We start from the raw sequence: 23,337 nt of genomic DNA on the forward strand, positions 1-23,337 counted from the left end.
GTGTTTTAAGTTTTGTAATTGTAATTTAATATATGTATTTGTATTTTTTATTTTTGTAATATTGCAAGTTACATTTAATGGATTTAAAAAAGCAATACAATCCCACTTCAAATACAATTAATTGTCCGGTCACATGCTCCATATACATACAGTACAAAGGATGAAAAGATATACAAAAGATTTCTTGGGCCGAAAACCTGACGATATAACTTTAGATGCCACACTGTTAAAAAATAAATTTGCTAAATTAGTAGGACCGGTGGTACTAAAATATATGCCATTAGTTCTTTGGAATCCAGAGTTCAGAAATGGTTCTTTTTCACCAAACAAGTAAATTTAAACCTCTCTGTTCATTACTCAGTCTCCTGTGAGAGCAGACAGTGACGTACAAAATTACTTACATACCTGACAGTCCTACACTTGAACCTTTTATACAGCTGGGTATTTTATTTGAGCGACGACACTTAATTCACTTGCTGGATGGCAGGGCCCCCTTCTTGGACCGGTACTGGGAACCACTTGGTCGTACATTCGGTTCCCTTTCCTTCTGCTACTTCAGCAAGAAAATAAAAAACATTTCGATGCATTTTTTTTTCACCTAAACAGCATCTACATCCAAGAGTAAATGCCCTGTATTTTTTTTTAATGCCCTTTATTTATGACGCAATTCTGCATTGACAAAACTGAGCAGCCTGAAACCTTTAGAATAAATATTTACCTTTGGATGTGGCACGTTGAATGTGTGGAGAAAAAACTGAACGAACGAACGAACGAACGAACGAACGGGCACCGGGAGGTGGGCAGTAATTCCTTACAAGGATCACAGGATGTGTAGTTTTTGGCTGTCTGGATGCGAAATGACACCTCCTTGGCCTTTTAGGGTCTCAGGAATGTCCCCGTTCGGAACAGATTCCTGCCAGCTGTTAATATGCTGTACGCCTGCAAGAGCCAGATGATATTCTCTCCCTCAGCAAAGGCTTTAATAAATCAGCGAAAACCAGCAGATCCCGATGGCCTTCGCAGGTGACGGCTGCCCGCTGCCGCTGTACTCTCCCTCTCCTCTCTCTCTCTCTCTCTCTCACACACGCAGGGATAGGGCTCCCCGTGCGTTTACACCACCGAGTGAATGAGTGCTACAGCTACTACACTGAAAATAACAAAGTATCCACCAGATTCGTGTTCCCTTTCTCAGAAAGCAGGCAGGGTTTCCAACGATTGCTTCGCCACTCAGCATCTCAGCATTACTTCGAAACAGGAACATAAAGGTACACACCCAGAGCTGCGCTGCTACTACTGAGACACCGTGTGCTGCAAACGGCCATGCTGCTCTTCACGGACAGATCCGTCCAGTCAGGTCAGTCACGAAATGAAAGCGGGGACAGCGATGGCAGGCGTTTAAGCGACACACAAATATCCACGCTTTTCAGTGTCCATTAAAAAATCCTCAGAAAATAAGATTTTTGAACTGTACATTGATTTCCTTCTTTTTTTTTTTTTTTTTTGCTGATTTCAAAATGACCTGCGTTCCCTAGGCTTCCCAGTATAGGCTCCGCGTTGCCACAGCCGTCACGGTACGAGGGATCGCTGGAAACATTCGTATTCGAAAAGCTTTTGAATCAAGTTCGACTCAGTTTAAAAATACAGGTGTGGGGAATGGGAGCTCATCTTACCAAAAAGTAATGAAGAATCTTACAATCGTGTGAAAGTCGGGAACTAACGTGGCGTGTGACACGGTGCTAATGCGCATCCAAAAAGTATTTTCCGTCTCGGACGCGTCACAAACGACGCTTCCTCTTTCTCTAACTCAGAACATGTTGACTTGAATCTGTTGGAGAAAGACAGGCATGCGAAAGACAGATATGGTTCTCTCTGTGCACAGACACCTTCGTTTCCTAGCAGTTTAATGCTAACACATTTACTACCAACTATATTCTACTGTACGAGTAAACAGACATGCCAAAATAATACTTCAAAGCATGCAGTAGAAGGAGATTAAACAATCAGGAACGGAGACCCAAGGTGACGTCTGCGCCCCCGCTCTGTCTCTTACAGACGGACTACTTTGTGCATTCGCTTCTGGCCTTTTGGCACATTAAAAAAACCGTATTGGATGGGGAGGCGGGGGGGTCTACAAACTCCTGGCTTTTACTTCCTCAGGATCCTTATGCTACACTTAGAAGGAATGGACACATTGACTGCTCTCGCACACAGAAAAGCAGAGGACTGAACGGATACAGCTTGTACACGAGGGGACGGGGTGGGGATCGGGGCTCGGGGCTCGGCGTGGAGCTGCGCTCTATCCAGAAGTGTTGATGTACAGTTGACTCTGAAGGATGTAATCAATGACCGGCTGGCAAAGGTAGTCCAACACATGTCCGTCCCCATGCTGAAGAGCTAGCCTGTGCAAGCAAAGGGGATATTTCATATCAGAAATGAGTGCAATGTCTTCCAAAGAAACGTCATTACAGAAAATACAGCGTGTGCTCTGGTTTCCTCGCACAGTCCAAAAACACATGTTTCAGGTGAATCGATAATTCTAAACTGCTCTTGGTGTGTGACTCTGTGTGTGGCTGCACTGCAATGGACTAGTGTCCTGTTCAGAGTGTACCCTGACTAGCATTGTGCCCTGTGCTTCCAGGATAGGCTCAGCACCACCATGACCCTGACCTGGACAAGCAGTTAAACACAGCAAGTGAGACAGGAAGCCAGTAATATACTAATAGCACACTAATATTACTACTACTACTAGTAATAATAATAATAATAATAATAATAATAATAATAATAATACTAACTATTACATTCCCATTTGTCTTTATACTGAATGGTATTTTCTTCACTGACCTATTTTAGAAAACTGAATGCTACCTGTGTTTCTGTGCACAGTAATTTGCTGGCAGCAAAAACACACCCTGGATCATCTTAAATCATCTCACTTCTACAGTAATTAGCCTTCAGTGATACAGTAACTGTGAACTTGTTATATTAGTGCTGAAACAGGCAACTTTTCACGCAGCTTAAACTGTTATTCCCAATGGCTTTCAACAACTCACTCAGCCACTTCTGTTAAGTGTTAAGCCCAACCCAGAATCACTGGATACAAGTGTGATCAGAGTGTCCAATTACCCCTCAACTGCATGTCTTTAAACTGCGAGAGGAAACCAGAGCATCCTGAGGAAACCCACACAGGCATGTGGAGAACATGCAAACTTCACACAGACTGAGCAGGATTCGAACCTACACCCAAACAGCCCAGGTGCTGTGAGGCGGCAGTGCTACCTGCTGTACTACCTTGCCAGATTCTAAAAGTCTGACAAATTTAAAAAAAAAAAAAAAAAAAAAAAAAAAAGTGATATACCATAACATGTTATTTATCTTACTGGATGAACCATCTCCATTACTAGGTAGTACACTACTGTACGCTACACTACTCTATGCTACCCTGCTATAATACCTGTAAAGTAAAAGATGGCGTATATGGCATTCAAATGCTGTTTCAGAAATGCAAGTGAAATACAGAAAAGGAGAGTGAAGAAATATTTTCCTGACCTGCTCTTGGTAGAACTGACAATGGACATAGGGTGGTTGATGTCATCTTTGACCACAATGATGTTATCCTGAAAAAAGACAAACAGCTTTGGTCTCAGAGAACAATAACAGTCCACAATCAGTCCCAGAATTTTACTGAACTGCACATTGTTATAATTCTTAGACAAAATGTGCTACTGGCAGCGGGAATAATGATGCTTTTGTTTTTCTTTGCATTGAGTATTGATCTGCTGGTTGAATGTCCCCTGGTTTACCGTGTTTTAGGAACATACATGTGAACAGCAATGCCAGGGAGCCGTGCCGTTTACCGTGCTATACACACGTGTAAAGAACAACGTGCGCACCTGATGCTTTTGCTGTGTCGGTGTGAAGTGAGAGTAAGAATAAGGGTCACCTTGTACTTGCGGAGCACAGAGGAATAGTTGATTATTCGCTCGGTGTCAGTGCCGTCACGGGGTACCACAACGATGCCAAAGTCGCCCACAATAACCTCCATCTGAGAACAGAGGGAAAACAATGACACGTCCTGTCAATCTGCCTTTCGTCTATACAGAATACACTACATAGTGACAGCAGACTGTGATATAAAATCACACGTACTGACAAATGGAAAAGGTATAATGTTTAAACCTGCTGACCACGTAATAATTCTGTACCTCACTGTCCTCAGTGGTTTCTTGATTGATTCCTCTGAGGCTGAGAAGTTTAATTTATCGAGTGCTTTATTTAACCTCACAAGTGTTTTTCCAGGGGTTATCCTTGGTTGCCTTACAGCGCTGGACCAGCGATCGGATCCGGAGCAAGAAATGGTTAACGGAACACGAACAATGAAAGGAAACTCACATCGGTGATGTTCCACAGTCCGGGGATGCAGAAAGACTCCAGCAGATCGCTTCCGCACAGCAACAGGATGCGCAGTTCTGCACAGCGCAGCAGACAAAATGCCACAGTGAGCAAGACAACACACACACAAACACACACAGCAGCAATAACATGTATCTGAATCTCAACTGATTTCATCTGACCTTAAGATGCTGAATCATTTGTCCAGCTTTACATTATAAAATAAAGAGCAATAACAGGCACTAACAGTGAACAAAAGGGCTATTAACTGAAATAACGTAATTTCTTCTCTTTGTTATACACTTACAGAGCACTTTATTAAGACCACTATGCTAATACTTGGTAGGGCGTCCCTTTGTTTTCAAAACAGCCTCAACACTTCGTGGCATTGATTCCACAAGATGTTGGAGACATTCCTTTGAAATTCTGGTCCACTGTGACATAATTGCATCACGCAGTTTCTGCAGATTTGTCAGCTGCATATTGTACCAAATCCCAAAAGTGTTCTACTGGATTCAGATCTGGTGACTGGGAAGACCACTGAAGAACACTGAATTCACTGTCATGTTCATTAAACCATTTTTAAGACAACTTTTGGGACTTTTGTGATATGGTGCATTATCAGGCTGGTAGTAGCCATTGGGGGGTGCAGTGGTGCAGCGGGCTTGGCCGGGTCCTGCTCTTTGGCGGGTCTAGGGTTCGAGTCCTGCTTGGGGTGTCTTGCAATAGACTGGCATCCTGTCCAGGGTGCATCCCCTTCCCCTCTGGCCTTGAGCCCTCTGTTGCTGGGTTATGCTCCAGTTCACTGTGACCCCACTTGAGACAAGTGGTTTCAGACAATGTGTGTGTAGTAGCCATTAGAAGATGGATAAATTGTGGCCATAAAGGGATACACATATCAGGAATAATACTTGGATAGGCTGTGGCATTAGTGATGACTGACTGATATTAATGGGTCCAAAGTATGCCAAGAGAACATTCCCCATACCATTATACCACCACCACCAGCCTGGACTGTTGACTCAAAGCAGGTTGGATCCATGGATTCATGTTTTGGACACCAAATTCTGACCCTACCATCTGTGTACCTCAGCAGAAATCGAGATTCATCAGACCAGGCTACATGTTTCCAGTCTTCAACTGTCCAGTTTCGGTGAGCCTGTGCCCACTGCAGCCTCAGCTTTCTGTTCTTGGCTAAAAGGAGTGGAACCCGACGTGGTCTTCTGCTGTTGTAGCCCGTCCACCTCAAGGTTCAACATGTTGTGCATTCTGAGATGCTTTTCTGCTCACCACAGTTGTAAAGAGTTGTTTTCTCAGTTACCTTAGCCTTTATGTCAGTTCGAACTAGTCTGGCCATTCTCCTCTGACCTCTTCCTTCAACAAGGTGTTTCCATCCACAGAACTGCCACTCACTGGATGTTTTTTGTTTTTTGCACCAAACTGAGTAAACTCTAGAAACTATTGTGTGAAAATCCCAGGAGATCAGCAGTTACAGAAATACTCAAAGCAGCCCATCTGGCACTAACAATTATGACATGGTCAAAATCACAGAGATGACATTTTTTCCCCATTCTGGTGTTTAATGAAAACATTAACTGAAGCTCCTGACCTGTATCTTCATAACTGTATGCATTGTGCTGCTGCCACATGACTGGCTGATTAGATAACTGGATGAATAAGCAGGTGTACAGGTGTTCCTAATAAAGTGCTCCGTGAGTGTATATAAGTAACCAAAATACCTTGAAGTCAGTGTTAAGACTTGATCCATGTTGGCATGAAGAAACTTACCAATTTCTTCATAACGCACTGCAGTGCCCAAGTTTGCATTCTCATCTGTACAAAATCACACAGACATAAGGATGTTATTTCTCTTTGTACTCATTCTGAAGGCAGTGGTACACTGAAACCAGGGCACACCAGTGTGTGAAAGTGGAATTTCAACACCTTTGTTTTTAAGACATCCCTCCTGGAGAGGAACACATTTGTGTGCACCAGTGGTTTTACACTTTGTCATTATAATTTGTTTCCAGTGACCATGGCTTTAATCAGAACACACACCCCTTATGGGCACAGACACAACCCATCCCTACTGGCCAATGAACAGTCATCAGACAAGGTTCACGCGCTTACCCACAAACGCAAAGCGCTCAATGTGCGGGCGGACACAGCAGATTTTTCCAAGGCTGTCGCTCATCTTTCCCCACAGCTTAACTGCAGAAGGAACACAGGAGAAGCAGCAAAATTCTCAATAGACCTTAAAAAAAAAAATTCACATTTACTTCACCGGAACACTGCGCACCGGGAAGGAGGTCTCAATGTTTTTGCTTCGTTCACAGTTTCATCCAGACCCACTTACATCATACACACTACGAGTAAAAAGTGTGTGAGGGCACCTGGGCAATCTGGGAAATACCTGTATGGAACAAACTAGACAGAAGAGTGAAAGCAAAGCATCCCACAAGTGTCCTACATGTCTGCGAACTGCTGCAGAAGATCTGAGATCAGAAGATCTGATCATGTTGGCTCATTTCCTGATCAAATCAAATTTGGTAACCAAATTCTGGTTTCCAGCAAATGGACTGGCACTTTTGATTCTACATATACTGTACAGCTATATTTTTTTCACTAGGGTAGTTCAGGCTATATACCTGTCACAAGAGTATTAAAGCAGTTCACCTTGCAGTTGAGCTGGCAACCTCCAGGTTACACACTGTGTCCTTAATCATTGCACTACTTGTTTACCTGGCAGTGAATCAGGAGAATCAAGGCATCTATTTAATTGCTGGGGTGTAGCATACGATATTTATGGGCTTCCAGGCCTATAGTGTCCTCATCCACAAAATTGTCTCCTACTGACTTGAAATGCATGGATGACAACAGGTCAGATATTTTCAAGACATATCTTTAGAACCTGACCCAACTCTTGTACAAAATAACTATACTCTTCCCCTGGATTAGAGGACATACTCATTTCTGAAAATTTACTAGCAACATTTCTGTTTAATGTGGAATCCATTTAAAACTGTTCACAACGAGGCAAATGACTTATGTTCCTTTACCCTCCAAAACTCACCCAAATGTTACAAAAACTAAAATGAACAGTCACACTGGATAAGTGGTCTCAGGAAATTGATGACTGAATGGAACCATCTAAACACTAAGAGTAATTGACTGGTGTGCTGGTGTGTAATAATTAGTAAGCCGTGTAAGGCCGTCATCAAACAGCAAGACAGCATTGAAGATGATGCTAACAACTTGTTATTATCATAATCACTGTCATTATCATAACAATGAGTAAATTTCCATAAAACAAATATCTGGAAACCCACCGATTTTCAGTGCTGGATTAATGAAATCTAAAGCACAGTTTTGAAGAGAAAAAAAACAATATCTGGTTTCCTTCACTATTTGTGGTTCTCTCCTTCTCCTTCACTGCTGCATACTGCTATATCTTAGCGATCGGGTCCAATTCTTGTCGTACACAAGGTCTATCAACAATATAATCAATAAATGAGAACGTTTCAGTAGTGATTATATTTCAAACTCGTTGATTCCCAGAGAATCAAATGTTATTATAATGCAAACTATTGTGTTACAGGAACTATTGTGTTGCAGCATTACAGACAGCCACGGACTGCCCTGGGAACCACGTTACATCTCAGAAAACCACAGTGAAACAGAAAACCATGTTACTGACTGGCTGTAGGCTTGTTGTTGGGGACGGGACTCTGGTAGATGGGGGTGTTGTTGTTCTGTGGCTGACCGATCACTGGTGTTGTGGACGGGGAGTTGACATTGGAAAGAATACATCCAGTCACCCTCTGTGAAAGAAGAAACACACTTGTGGTGCCCCACTTACACACACTCTGATTTGCAGATTCAGCTGGCATCACTAGTCACAGCATAGTTCAGTTACAATCTGTCCAATAACAGTACAGTTGATGCACACGCACCAAATGTTGAACACAACAAGGAAAGCCAGATTCTACACTCATGAGCTCACATTTCTGTCCTGGATTTTGTTATCTTGCGTAACATGAAACTTCACATGAAACTTGCGTACGGACCCTAAAAAATTACAAGTACCGGAGAATTCTTATAACTGATAGGCATTGTCTTTATGACGTCACAAGGCTGATGCTGACCTTCATGAGGTCACGGTGGTGTTCCAGCACAGAGCAAGTGGTCTGCCAGGTGTCCTGGTAGCATTCCCAGGGGTCTACCCTTTTAAAGCAACATGAAGCATATTCATTGACAACAAGAATACAGGTAATACAGACATGACTTGAAATAATGCCTCTGGTGCAATAAAGTTAACTCAGGAAGTACAATTACTTTGTGATAGTGAGAGGCTCAACACCAGTGGAAATCCCACTCCATCACTACTGTGCTGTCCTGTGCTTCCTGTCCCCGGGAATGAATCTCATTACCGTTTGCACGTATATTTAATTAATCACCAACTACACCAGGGAAATGCAAAAAACCTTTTCCAGTTCTATAGAATTATATATATCTCTCTACACTGGAGAAAATACATTAAAAAAGACCTGTAGCCTGTTATTTAGAACGTGACTCTACTTATCGGTCTCTACACTAGAAGCTGTAATAATGAGTTCATATGACCTGTTTATATAAATTGTTAGTGCAATTTCTTTATTGGATTATCAATGACATGTATATTTTCATACTTCAGTCTTTATATTATTTTTTCCACACAGGTCTAAGAACAACATACAGGACTGCGTCATAGATGAGAATTTAATGAAATCCATATTACTTCTTGTGCTGCATAGGCATGCACAAATATTTTTCTGGGAAAGAACATCACCCTAAGAGCTATAAATCAAATCCACATCTAGTCTACCAAAGTGTGTGACCACTAAAAATGGAATGACACTAGAGACCGATGTTGCTAAGAGCCACACTGTTCCGTGTCTCAGCACCGACTATTCACTCTTCATTCAATATTCAACGTGTCTCTTACAGGCAACATGCGCGACACAATATAATCCGTCTTATTGTACATCCGAGAACTACTAAATGATGTTTCAATCCTCGAATCCCATTCAAAATTCCACACTTTCCTCTGTCTCCAAAAAGCAATTTTTCTTCATCATCTAAAATTTAGAACTATAACTGATACTATGCAAATACTGTAAACATATGAGTAGTAGAAACTGCTATTTTGTTAACTGTGAAGAGAAAGATACAGGACTAACTAAATGCTGCTGGAAAAGAATTTTCAAATGCAGACTGTGACATTAGTCATCTGTGAATATGATTTACATGCATAATTTTAAAATTAATGAATGCATTTAACAGAGGAGAAACTTCACAGTTACGTTCATTCATAAAACATGACTGCACGACTGAGGCGAGACTCGTGTTTGAAGAAGGGCTACTCGGAGTTTAACATTAGTGGTGCACAAGTATTACTGTGCAGAAAAAATGATCGAAGGCGCAGACCTTCAACACAGAAACGCTATACACAGGTTGCTTGTGTGTACCAACCAATTTACTTGGCTTCATTTGTCCATTATTTAGCCAAATATATATTTACTATGAGCAATTTCTGTGCATTTTAAATATATTATGAAGGTATGTCTCAGTTTTAAATTATGAAGAAAAATCTCATCATTCAGATTTATGTAAAATCATGCCTACATTCTGATTAAGTATTCTAATTAAAATGGTAATGAAGTGTTCAATAGCAGGAAATAGGCAAAAAGAAGCACGCACAGCAGGACAATCATGAAATGATTTTCAAATCCCTGCCTTAAAGTGTTTGAGCAGCTCCAATATGTGCTAATTTCCTTAAATTATTCAACACGTTATAATCCATTTGAGTCTATCTGATCATTTCATAAGGTAAGCAGGATAAGCGGAGAATTCATGAAATACTGAAGCCATGCTAATAAGCCTGCTTGATCAGTGAGGTTTGCCTGACATCAGTCCCAACAGCAGCAGGAAACAAACCTCTCCGCGCAGCTGTGGCATCTTTTTGTTGCTACCCTCTGTACAATAGTGCTGTGACCTATTTTTCAGTGCTTCTTTCTAAAAATTACGCTCCATTCTGGCAACTCAAGATACAAGAACAAAAGAAGTGCTGCAGAATAAATCCTTTCAAGCCGAGATAAAAATTTATTTTTTAGATCAGCAAAAAAGTAAAGATCATGTTTGCATGTTTAATAGGATTCTGAATTTTTTTTCTTTGTGGTTTGTGCTACTTGAACGTAACAGCGCCTTTGAACGCCTTTGATTTGTAGGGCACCCCCTGCTTGATCTCAAAATCATATTAATAAGCTAAATAAAGAGTCGGCCTCTTTTTCCTGCCTCTCCCATCACCGAAATCCCTTGTCAGTGCTTGTAGTTTTTTAACTGCTGCTGGAAGTGCTTTCATAAATAAACAGGTTGTATTCGAAAAACAACTACTCTGTGCTCTGCTGCTAAATCCGTATTAAACCTTTAAACACAGAACCCAAAACGTAATCATTTTTGGACACTTCTTGGACATCTGTATTTAGAGTGTGGTCCTGGGTTGGTCTTCACCGTTTCCCGAGGACACCTGAGATAATTACAGAATTCCCATTTGGAGCCGCTGTTAATCATTTTTTTGAAATTCACATCATATAGGCATCTACAACAACCCCTTTATTCATGTGCTCATTATAATTACTAACCTTTATCTCTTTGACACTTTTGTCCAAAGTGCCTTACAATGACATGAAACTTAGATTTATAATGGTTTACTCATTTATACAGCAGTTTACTCTTACAGTATCAAATCAATACGATCTGGGAAGCTTCATACTGCAAGGTCACAGTCCTGAACACTACACCAGCTGCTCGTGATGTTCCCTTTCCCATCCCTATATATAGACACACACACACACACACACACACACACACACAATTAATGTCACATGTGGTCCAGAACTTCCTGACAAGACTCACCTTATCCACTCAGAGGACTGAACTGCTAACTGACACATGGCCAGCCGATGTTTGCTGGACACCAGACCCTGAAAGAAAACAGCACAGGAGAGCTGTTACACCTAGGTATGTCTCTAACAGTCTCTTTGTTTACTTAGAGAAGTAATATTATCCCGATATTCCTGTCTCATGTAAAACTTCATGAGCCAAAAGTGTAAATCTAAAAAAGAATCAGACAATACATTTCGCAACCTGAAGGGTCACAGCAGGTTATGATATCAAATAAAACAAATGATCTTACCGGTTTTCCATAGGAGTCATGGACCGGGGAGATGATCCCACCAATTACAATGAACCTTCCTGTCTTGTGCAGATATTCTCTGGCTTTTTCTGCACAAGACAGATATACACAATTACCATGTGATGAAAATTGTTTCACTTCCTATAAAACTCCACTAAACTCCAAAATGACCCAGTTGTTACACTTGTGTTTTTTTGCAGATTTGTGCTGTGTTTCAATGTGATGAGTCTGTACCTCCTGCTCTGAACTGCACAGGCTCGCACGTTGTATTTAACACCATGTAACGTCTGTGTCCCACATACAACCCCGATGACATATGAGTGCATAAAACATGTGACAATCTGCAGGAATGGCCTATTCTCTCATCTGAAACAGCTCTATCTGTGCTTTCCCAGTTGGACACATCAGCAGAGTGCAATTTTTTTCCTGTTTCTTCAATCAACATGTGATCAGACTAATTCAGCATGGATTTGTGGGTCCATGTAAGCAGCTCATGGCCAGCAATCTCACACACACACACACACACACACACACACACTTTCTGAACCGCTTCTCCCATATGGGGTCGCGGGGAACCGGAGCCTACCCGGCAACACAGGGCGTAAGGCCCGAGGGGGAGGGGACACACCCAGGACGGGACGCCAGTCCATCGCAAGGCACCCCAAGTGGGACTCAAACCCCAGACCCACCAAAGAGCAGGACCTGGTCCAACCCACTGCACCACCGCGCCCCCTTCTGGCCAGCAATCATTATGAAATAATTTAGCTGAGGCACATGATTTGATATGCTATAATATTACTATACAATAATTCAGTTACAATTATATCATCATAGCACCCACCCCAGCCATAACACCTTTGGAGCCCTACCTTCTGGGAAGCAATACAGAGCAACGAGGACTCAAATGAGGCATAAAAAAGCCTTTTCCCTCGGAGTGTCCCTTATTGACCTCCGAAGTGCACATTATAAGCCATATCATCCTCAGAGAAATCAGTTACAATTTTTCACTGGTTTCACAGTGTGTGCGTGTGTGTGTTTGTAGGTATGTATATATATATATATATATATATATATATAAAATTATACATTAATTAAAATGTCAGGTATTACACAAAATCATATTTAGTTCTGCTGCTGTTTCCACTTCTATTCTAATACAATCTACTCATTCCAGCAAACAAATTGTATTATTTACTGTATTTTCTTCAAAATTTGATATACTGTTCTTTTAATGTTGTGTAATGTCTGATCTTTTACATAAATTTGACTGAATGAGCACCCACTATGTCAAATTTCCATTTATATTTACATTTATTTATTCAAATTTCTTTCACCCACCAATGTACTTGCCCTATAAATTGATATCAGTCTTATATTAGTAATTACTAATATGGGCACACATGGAGGCAATTCTGCCCTCATATGAGTTTGTGTGTTGAGGACAAATATTCCCACATTTTTTTCTAATGCCTATACTTGAACTTTCATAGTGTAGTAGTTTTTATTGATTCCACATTTCAACTTACATTTATTCATTTAGCTCATACTTTTCTCCAAAGTGGCTTAAATGTTATTCTAGCTACAATTATTTCCCCATATTTGTACAGATGGGTTATTTTACTGGTGCAATGATGGCTCTGCCAAAAAAATAAAAACTTCATCACAACAAACACACTTATGTTCTGGATCAGCCGTTGTCCCCCAAAATGCCCTGTGGTTTTACCTCCATTCATCATACACACAAACCTATGATTCAGTAATTGCCCAATTTTTCCCATGGCCACCAGCAGAATGTGATTTAATTCGTTTACTTGTCCACAGCATGGATATATTACTAGAAAATCTACCCAACTCTCATTAGAAGAAGCAGTCTGCAGAGGGCTGACACTGCATACACACTGTATTTCCATTTGAGAAAATACAGTCACCTGCCATCTGTCTGCCCCCCCTTGTCTCAGATCATAATGAACATTAATAATACACACACATGTTCACATCAAGCTTCTTTCATGCTCTGCAAGTCCTTAAATATTTTTCCATTTTCTGGCGTTGCCACGTCCTCCCTAAACCCTGCAACTGGTGCTTGTAGTTGTATTTATCAATTTTTGGGTGGTCAGTTTAGTCTTTCAGTGCAGATTAGCAATATTGCATAAGGCGGTGAGTCTCTAACCACATAAGGGACAGTATATAGAACAACGGATGTACTGATGGATGGAAAACCTTTCCTACTGGACTTTTTGCTGCATCACAGTTTTTCCAAGGTTCCATGTAAACATTGATATGAAGGTTAAAAATCACCATATTATAAAAATGGGCATGAATGTCACTCAGATTACATTTAAAAAAAAAAAAAACCAGCAGGACTCTAGGATGGATGAGATAAGAGGACCACCCCACACAGGGTGACCGGAAAATGATGCAAGGCGCCAGAGACCGTGAGGAGCTTGCGAGGTTGCAGCGCTCGAGGAACGACTTCCTATTTCTGTGCGACACACACACACACACACACACACACACACACACACACACACACACACACACACACACACACACGCTCCATCCATCAGGTCACAAAATTCATCACCAGATTCAGAAAAATCAGCATCTAATGACTGGCAGTGATGAATTGAAAAGGATAAGGGTAAAAAAAAAAATCATGAATATCCTCAAACAAGACCACATCTAAGGTTGGCCATGGCATCGGTTATGATGAAGCGCAGATAATGGAGGATGTGAATTGAAATGCACGCATATTTCCATCGCAGTTAACAGTCTTTCTCTCGCAGGCTTATGAAAACCCCCTTACTGACAGAGCGCTGGAAATAAGCAGCAGTGCATGAGATCAAATGTATCAGGTCGATTTAAAACGTGAAACGAAAAGGCAGCAGATGAGGTTATTTGCTGGTGGAAAACAGGTCATAGGAGCTGTACTGCGGATGTGTACGTGTGTGAGCTGTGAGCTCTGCCTGTGTGTGTGTGTGTGTGTGTGTGTGTGTGTGAGAGAGCTGTACGGGGGTATTCCCTGAACAGGAGCGACATGCGTCACAGCTGTTTCACGTGTGTTTTCGCAGGACTCTCACCACATTTATTCCCCACATTCACGCACACTTGATTTAGCAGAACATCCCTCCCTCCCTGCGGCCTCCCACTCATTCACTCACCCACTGCCTCCCTCCTTCTTGCACCGATCGATTCCACGTCGTCGTCGCTCCACGGACGGAGCCGCATGTCAACAGTCAGTTTCTGTCTCGGCCCCCGTGACGCAGTGCCAGTCAGTCAGTCAGTGTGTTGCCCTAACACACTTCGACATGTTCCTCGCACCACCACCGTCTCCGCATCAGATCACGTACACCTCTGCCATTTTCTGCTCTTTCTGCAGGTAACCCTAATTACTCTATTTAATAATTTTTCTTGCGTGCGGCACAAATATGTCACAACAATGAAGCGTCGTTACATATATAACACACACACACACATATCCCGTGAAACATGTTTGTTTAAAAAAACGACTGGCGCTACTAGTCTAATCCGCTTCATAAATATGGAGCACCGTTACGCTTATAGCCCAAAGTGTTTCTTGCGGAACATCACAGACAGAGAAAGGAGGATGTTGAAAACGTCGCGAACGTGACGGAGATGTATGTCGTTATGTGTGTCGGACGGATGCGGCGTCAGGTTTCAGCACCGCGGCGCGCGGACGGCGACTGACTGGCGCTCGAGGCCCGGCGGTTACGGCGGAGACAGACACAGCAGGAACTGAGGAAGAATATTATCGACACGGAGGAGGAGAAACGGAATGGAAGGCAAAAAGGTTAGCCGAGCATCGTGCAATATGATCGGGAGTCTCTCTCTGTGTGCGTGTCGTGTGTTTGTCTGTTCTGTGAGCCGCTGTACAGAGCGCGCGGCTGCATTCATGATTCAGTGGGTGACGCGGCGCGCGGGACACAATAAGCAAGGCGAGCAGCAGCGCGCGGCACGGAACGGAGCGGTACGGCGCGCTCACCGAACATGTGGATGTGTCCCTTGGTGATGGGGTTGAAGCTGCCGCACGACAGCAGGATAACGTGCGTCTTGGCCGCCTCGGTCATGGCGACGTCGCAGCTTCTCCCTCGTTCCTCTCCGGCGGACTGAGGCGCTTTGTTTGCTGTCTCCGGCGCTGCCGACGGAAGGCGAGGCTGAGTCGCGAGGCTGCGTCGCGCGGCTGCGCTAATCCCCGTCAGTGCGCGGACACGGCGCGCGTCACCGCGGCCTCCCCCTTAAAGGCGAAGAGCCGCACTGTGCGCTCCTGCGAGGCGAGCCTCGGCTCATCCCGTTATTGCTGCTCCGTAATCCCGGTCTGCTTTTGTACAAAGAGCAGGTGCGCGAACAGCCCCATAATAATGGCTCGTGGGGACACTCACTCAGCATGAAATATTTGTGCCGTTTTGCTGGGTGTGGACAGTACCACGCTGCAGGCGCCCTTCTTTGGGTACCGCTCCTGAATTTACTTGGCTTTAGGGCTATACTATACTAGCGGCTTGTAATCTCAAGGTTCCCATTTCAGATCCCACCTGCTGCCTTCCTACTTTTGATCCAAGCTCTCACCTAAGCTGATGCAGTAAGAATACCCAGTTATATAAATGGGCAAATCAACGTGAAGCTGAATTGAAGAAGGGTGGGACACAACATGGGGCTGTCACCTCATGATCTGATGGTTCTTGCTTCAAAGGCCCCGTCTCCTGTGGAACCCTTGGTTGAGGTGCTTACCTTGAATTCCTCCAAGAAGATACTCACTTGTATAAATTGGTAAAGCTGACATTCTATGCAAGAGCAGCCACTTGCAGCTTGTCTCAAATTAGCAATAACCAAAAGTTACTTTCATCCGAGGCCTTTGAGCGAACCCTGGAATCCAATAGTGGAGTGTGTGCTGTGGTGTGAAATATGTTCAAGTGATTAATATGCTCTAGTTAATACGTTTAGAAAATGTATGTCGTGTCTTGGCTTCATGCTCTGTGTGACGGTTTAATGCAATGGAAAATGTTGGTGGGGAAACAAGATGAAAAGAAACTTTGATCTTTAGGATGCGTCCCAACACTTCTTAAACGGGGAAAAATCAGAGCATTGATCAATTTTGCGTCGGACGCAAGGGAAGTTTTGAAACTGTTGCCATGCCTTATTGATGACCTATGTATGAGCTTGCAGATAAAAGGAGGCAACACAAACTGATCAGGGAGACATCCAGCTGTCGGGGGCTCTCCCACCGGCCGATGTCGTGAAAAGTCTTGACGTGTCTGAGTGTTTTGTGCGGACCTCCTGCGGCTGATCAGTTCCGGAAAAGGAAAAAAAAATTCTTTCACAGAGCATAGAGGTACGACGAAGCCGTGTTTCAGTCCAGCTTTTGGGTTGTGTGCTACAATGCGTGCTTGCAGAGGTATGAAAAGAGTAAAATTGCTCCCTAGTAGAAAAAAACCAAACATCTATGATGACAAAGCAAGGATGACCCTACTTGGATTCTCACTGTTTTCCAAGAATCACCACCAAACCAAACTGAACTCTCTATCCAAACAGAGGAGTGCATGGCTGCAAGAGTAACTGGAAAACCTGGCTGAAGCGGGCGACGCATCCATATCATACCCACGTGGGGTCTGTAACAAATTTCCAAAAACACAGGTTTATGGGTCACTCTGATGTTGTACAAAAGGAAGTGTCTGGACTTCAGGTGTAGGAGATGTGTTTGTACAACAAAAGGATCGGGGATCAAACAGGCCGTTCTCACAGACTCCATTCTCCAGGATCGTGGTCATCGGTGTTCTGCTCAAGAGTACAGTTTAAATGAATGGTGAGTGATGAGGTGTTAGAGGGAAGATGTTCTTTAGGTGTCTGTTCCCTCCTCTCGTTGTGGGTGTTACAGCCTCTCAGTGCCACAGCAGGTAAACAGGTGTTCACCTGACTAGGAGTGTGGGCTTGTTCCATGAGGAAGTTGACTGTTCAAGTCCCACATGCAGACCTGTCGATGACCACCTGAAAAGTCAATTAAACTGGGCCAATCCCTTTCTGCAGGGTGACATCTCCTTCCTTAGGAAGGTGTTCTCTACAGTGTTATGGTCAAACAGCCCCCAGTCCATCTTCAGGTCCCAGATGAGGGTGTTTGCAGAGAATACGCGTAGAACACAAATTTCTATTTTTTTTCTGTAATTTCAGTTATTATGCCTTAATATATCACACTTTTTTTTCATGTTGCACATTTCCTTAGCTGACTTATGTAAGAACTGGAACTGAACTGTTGGTCACCAGTACAGAGAGTCATTCCACAGGTACAGCCTATCTGTCTGTATATTTTATACCTTCCTTTGAAACCACATGGAAATGGTAATAACTGTCTTTCAAAAAAAATGAGTCAATCAATAAAATGCTGTCATGTAAGTGGAAACCAGAATGTAAAGTAAATAAATTCATATTCCTATAATGTATTCAGAATTGATTACTGTGATAATGTTGACTAAACCCTCAGTAAGACTAGTAGGCTACTTTAGCATTTAAAATATCCTATACTCTACCTGTTAGTATTTTATTTACTGGCACCTTACTTTTTAGTTCTAGTTTGGAACTTTAGTTTAGTGTGTATAATTGACCTCGCATGACTCTCCTATCCCTTCCTGCGAGTAACATCAGTCTCAGAGATTGGGCATAAGATTGACATTCCGCTGTCTGCTGCCAACTGTTAAACATGGTGAGGGACCCATAATGGTATGGGCAGCCATCTCAAGGGAGTCATTGGGTCTGATTGCTGCTCTGCATGATCGTGTAACGGCCAAGAAATATGAGGCCATTTTGCAGGACCTGGTGCTTCCATAGTCTAGGATGACAATGTCCCCCAAACACACTGCTAAACAAACGAAACCAAAGGTTTCATGAACACCAGGATGAAGTGAAACACTTTTCATGGCCTCCCCCATGACCAGATGTCAATCTTGCTGAACCTTCATGGGAAGCTCATTTTTACACATTTCATCCCTTAAAAAACTGGAGGCCTTTCTCCTTGAAGATGTAATGAGATTTTCTACACACAGTTCAGGACTTGTATGGCAGCATTCCAAGGAGGACTGACGATGTTCTGAAGGTAACGAATAGCCCTGCTCCTTATGAGGTCCTTGACAATAAAGTTTTGTTCACCCCTGTACTTAACCTCTAGTACTTCCAGTGTTCTCATCTATTTTATACTGGAAGAGCATAAAGGAAGACAACTCGCTTAAGGTAGCAAAATTAAAAACTTTAAACAATCAACAGAAAGGGTACAATTAGAACAGTTCTTAACTACACTAATAATTTCATGTATGCCACCTCAATTTGCTGCATTAAAAACAAGTTAGACTTTATGCCTTACAGCGTGAGCATTCCAACGTACCCATGTAACTTCCACACACACACACTATATAGATACATATATACACACACACACACACATGCTCACATGCTACTGCCAGCCAGCACCACTAGGTTTACATTTTTTTTATTTAGCTGATACTTTTCTCCCAAGCAACTCACAATGTTAAGCTACTTGTAATTATTTAGCCATTTATACAGCTGGGTAATTTTACTAGAGCAATTTAGAATAAGTACCTTGCTCAAGAGTACTACAGCTGGAGTTGGGAATCAAACCTGTGACCTGTCACTCCAAAGGCAGCAGCACAAACTACTATGCTACCAGCTGTTCCTGATTGCAAATGAAATGTCACAGAAACAGAGCATGAACCGTCTCAGCTTGCCTACACCTGCACAGTAATTTACTAAACAAGATGCAGTTTGTACACTTTGCAGCTTTGTGGGAGAACCTTGTTAAAATTCTGTATATTTGCAGGGGATCATGATTCTGAAAGAGAGTAAAGAATGGTCACTCCTGGTCCTACAGAGAGGGGTCTAATAGAAAAATTATGGTAAATGTCAGTGTTCCTTGTTCTCTTTAATAACTTCGTAGCTCATGATGTACAGCTGTGGGTGAACACTGATTCACCAAGTCCATCTGTTAAGGGGTTCAAATAAGGTTCAAATAAATTTTAAAGAACTCTTTTCTGCCTTCACATTTTGTGTCACGGTTCTTGAAATGTTTTCTTCAATATTCCATATCATTAAGATAATTTCATGCAGTCATGAAGTTCAAATAGTGAAAGCAAAGGTGCCGGGACAGTAGAATTGTCCATTATGATTGCTATAGCGTTTCCTATAGAGTGCAGTTCCCACTTCTTGGATTCAAGTTAACGTCTAAATCAGCATGGAGTTAACTGAACTGGTCTCATTCCTTCAAGTTACAGGGAGGGAAAGTTTCCCACTGAGGACATGCAGAATTTTCTTTATTTGTTCTTTGACATAAAAGAAAGTGCAGTAAAGAGGTCTGTCGCTGCTGTAATGTGTCTGTGATCCAGTGAGGTCCTACAGTGTTGTTCTGTTTAACCCAGTTAGGATCTTGCTGGAAAACCTCCAGCAGCAGCACATCAAGATCCTAAGTGGTCAACAGCATACACCTGGAGCTCCAAGCCCCCTGGAAAGAGCTCCACCACATGCTCCAGGACCTGGTTGAGGTGGTGTTCTTCACCCCCTCACACACATTGCCTCTCTCTGGCCCCACTGGGCATGTTGCTGCAGGTTCCATGAACTTACATTTACATTTATTCATTTAGCAGATGCTTTCTCCAAAGCAACTTCCAGTGAACTCTGTGTAGCGTTATCAGCCCACACACCTTATTCACCAAGGTGACTTACACTGCTAGATACACTACTTACAACAGTTCACTAATCCATACATCAGTGGAACGAACACTCTCTCTCTTTCTCTCTCTCTGTCACTCACACACTAGGGATGAACCTGAATAGTACGTCCTTGGACTGTGGGAGGAAATCGGAGCACCCAGAGGAAACCCATGCAGACAAGGGGAGAACATGCAAACTCCACACAGACTGAGCAGGGATCGAACCCATATCCTATCACACCACCCAGGTGGTGTGAGACAGCAGCGCTACTTGCTGTGCCACCCATGTGGTGAGAGTGCAAAGCAAGTGTGTTGAGTAGTATGTGTGCTGCCAGCAGATGTGGCAAACAAGTCAAACTCCTTCCGACACAAGGAGTGGGAGTCAGATCTGGTGTTGGTCTACTGGCCTGGTTAACCTGGGTGCTCCAGGACAAACAGATTATTTCCACAACTGCACAACTCCCTGCAGCCACAGTTTGCGTTGGAGAACCTTTTACAAGAGCAGGCAACATCATTCATCTTCTACAAATCAGCACCTGTGTGTGAGCTGACATTGGCAGGGTGTGTGGTCATTAGTTGTGCTCTGTCTTCAGGAGAGAACACACACAAGAGGGGTGTATGAAGTCAGCTCAGCTTAGCTTATGCGGAAAGACAACAAATGACAGTATCCAGCACCAGCATACACATTTACAGAATTACTGTCTAGCAGGTCACTTGATCTGATCGTCAAATCAAAGCAACAGAACTTTGATTTTGGGAAGACGCCTCAATATGGGGGAGGGGTAATACAGTAATCTTTAAGTGCTGTTGCTGCCCATGTTCGTGTCTTGAAATTCTACCATTAATTTCAGATGGAGAAGAACAAGTTACTAGAGGACCAGCTGACACATGCTGTCTTTCAGAATGAAGTTAGAGGCCTGCTTAAGAAATCTCAGACTGTGAACAAGTAAATCACTGCTAATTTCATGTTGGATCTGTTGTGCTACAGTGCTTATGTAATGTGGTTTCAAGAAATAAAAACATCCAGGTAACCCCCCTAAGTGTGTGTCATTACCCGGAAAAATTAATCTTATATAACAGACTTTGGAGCTGCTCTTCTGTTTTAAAACAGGGTAACTGTCCACTGGGCCCTGAATACTAATGTTGCAGGACAAATTAAAAAACATCAACTCAACAAGGATACTACTGAATACTCTACTACACTACACTACGTACTCATTTGCATATGAGAATAACTATGTGGTAACATGGACCTTCAAAAGGTTTAACCTTTGAGAAAACAGTGACCCCCGAAAGTGTATTTCACCAAAAATATAAAAGTTAATACATTTAACAGTGCAATTAACTTTTAACTATAAACAAATGTCAAACATGATCTAACAAGTATTCTTAGACAAGCAAAAAGACTCAGGGCTATTCCTTTAAAAATAAGCATTGTTTATAAAAACCCAGATATGACAGAACCACGAAAGTTTATACAGAATACAAATCAGAACATCTGGTCGACTAAGAGTACAGCGCAATACACTAAACATTACAAACCTGGCTACAAAATGGGCATTTTAAGACAAATCAGCTGTTGTCTTCTTGAACACATAACCACAGAGGTTATAAGAATTTAAAAAGAGGAGGAAAGAGGAAAGCTACCATCCATATCTTACACAATCAATGTAGAAAGAAAGACAGATTAGCAGACTACAACATCGAGGAAGAAGCAAAGGAGCAGAGATACAAAGCACTCAAAATCACAGATTTACAAGCATAAAAGTCTGCACATGTCCCCCAGCTGTTTCTTCCATCCCATCACAAATGTGAGTCTGTCAAGGTTTTTGGTTTTTTTCTTTAACTGTCAGTTTGAACTCAACTCAAACACTATTAGGTCAGTTGCCTAATGTCAGCACGTATGAGGTTCAACTCAGCAAATGGACAACACTGTCTGATGGCCTGTTTTTCTAGCTAGGTTCCAGCTAGGAGTTTGTGTAAACTCATGACATATGCAGACTTGTCTCTTTGACCCACACACAATCCCCAAGGGTGAAGCAAAGTGAACAAATTGTTTAAAAGAATAAACTTCACATTCCCTAGACTATGTGCAGGATAATGAAGAATTTCAAAAAAAGTTTGTCAAAATACTGTTTTTCAAAACTTCAGTTGAAAAATTAAAACAACATTTTACTAGGCACAAGCTTATGTTAATTATGTGTCCACATAATTCAACATATCTGAAGTGCATACTATGAAAATATAGTAAATTGGCAAAGCAATACAAAAACAACTCTCATGGGGTGTAGTGGGAAGGGGGTAAAGGAAGGTCAAGGTCAATGAGGCATACAGAAAGGAGAAAAACTGGAGGACTGGTATCTAATTGTTTCGCTCGGGGGGGGGGCTGTAACATCTCCATTAGAAAAATAAAAAAAATTTAAAAAAAAAAAAAGCCAAAGAGGCCAGAGCGTCCCATGCAGCGTTTGGTGATAGGGTTGGCTAAGTGTTCTGATGTTCAATAGACTATATAGGCCGCAAAGGCAGCTACCTACCTGACCAACAATACCCAGAGAAATGTAGTCTTGTGAAATTGAAAACATTGCGATGAGTGAGAAGAGCCCAAATTATCATTGCACCACAGGAAATTGAGTTATTTGGAAAGGGAACAGCAATATGGGACTCTTGTGTAGAAATTCATTATCTATCAAAAAGCATTTTTTTACAGCATTTTCAGTGATGTCATCTGTATCGTTATAGCTGTCATGGGTCTCCAGCCCCTTTCCTTGTTATGAAAAGCAGTGAAAATACAAACTTATACCCCTCACAGCCTGCTCACAATGGAACAACTGTGACAACACTATGAACATGTAATGAATACTTTGAAGAAAAGTCTGTTTTCTAAAAAGTCTCAAAAATCAAAACTGCTTGCAAAATTTGTAGAATTTCTGGTTCTTAGTTTGTAATTCCAAATGTCCACAGATGATTTTCATGCTTTTATAAAGTAGG

The 23,337-nt window shown here is 42.2% G+C and overlaps 1 protein-coding gene and 1 long non-coding RNA gene across 2 annotated transcripts; one reads left to right on the forward strand and one right to left on the reverse strand.

Annotated features, from left to right (window-relative positions):
• Positions 1–10: 10 nt before the first annotated feature.
• On the reverse strand, positions 11–16,059 carry nmnat2 (nicotinamide nucleotide adenylyltransferase 2). The gene is made up of 11 exons (XM_018753555.2): positions 15,630–16,059; positions 11,627–11,715; positions 11,347–11,414; positions 8,538–8,616; positions 8,090–8,213; positions 6,523–6,603; positions 6,181–6,225; positions 4,393–4,469; positions 3,944–4,045; positions 3,550–3,617; positions 11–2,399 (listed from the first exon to the last, which is right to left on the reverse strand). Exons 1-11 carry the CDS (start codon positions 15,712–15,714, stop codon positions 2,297–2,299), a joined length of 921 nt encoding a protein of 306 aa, XP_018609071.1. The 5' UTR covers positions 15,715–16,059; the 3' UTR covers positions 11–2,296.
• On the forward strand, positions 14,633–21,380 carry LOC108935174 (uncharacterized). Its single transcript, XR_001966187.2, has 3 exons — positions 14,633–15,005; positions 15,302–15,437; positions 21,201–21,380. It is a non-coding gene; the product is annotated as an uncharacterized LOC108935174 (long non-coding RNA).
• Positions 21,381–23,337: the final 1,957 nt, after the last annotated feature.

Source organism: Scleropages formosus, chromosome 3 (assembly GCF_900964775.1).
Source record: "Scleropages formosus chromosome 3, fSclFor1.1, whole genome shotgun sequence".
In the NCBI taxonomy this organism is placed as follows: Eukaryota; Metazoa; Chordata; class Actinopteri; order Osteoglossiformes; family Osteoglossidae; genus Scleropages; species Scleropages formosus.

Coding starts and splice junctions, on each gene's coding strand:
- nmnat2 (XM_018753555.2), bottom strand. CDS start 15,714: ATGACCGAGGCGGCCAAGACGCACGTTATCCTGCTGTCGTGCGGCAGC. Junction 8,617..11,346: donor CAGTCCTCTGAGTGGATAAG/GTGAGTCTTGTC, acceptor TTGCTTTAAAAG/GGTAGACCCCTGGGAATGCT. Junction 4,470..6,180: donor AGTGCGTTATGAAGAAATTG/GTAAGTTTCTTC, acceptor TGCGCTGTGCAG/AACTGCGCATCCTGTTGCTG.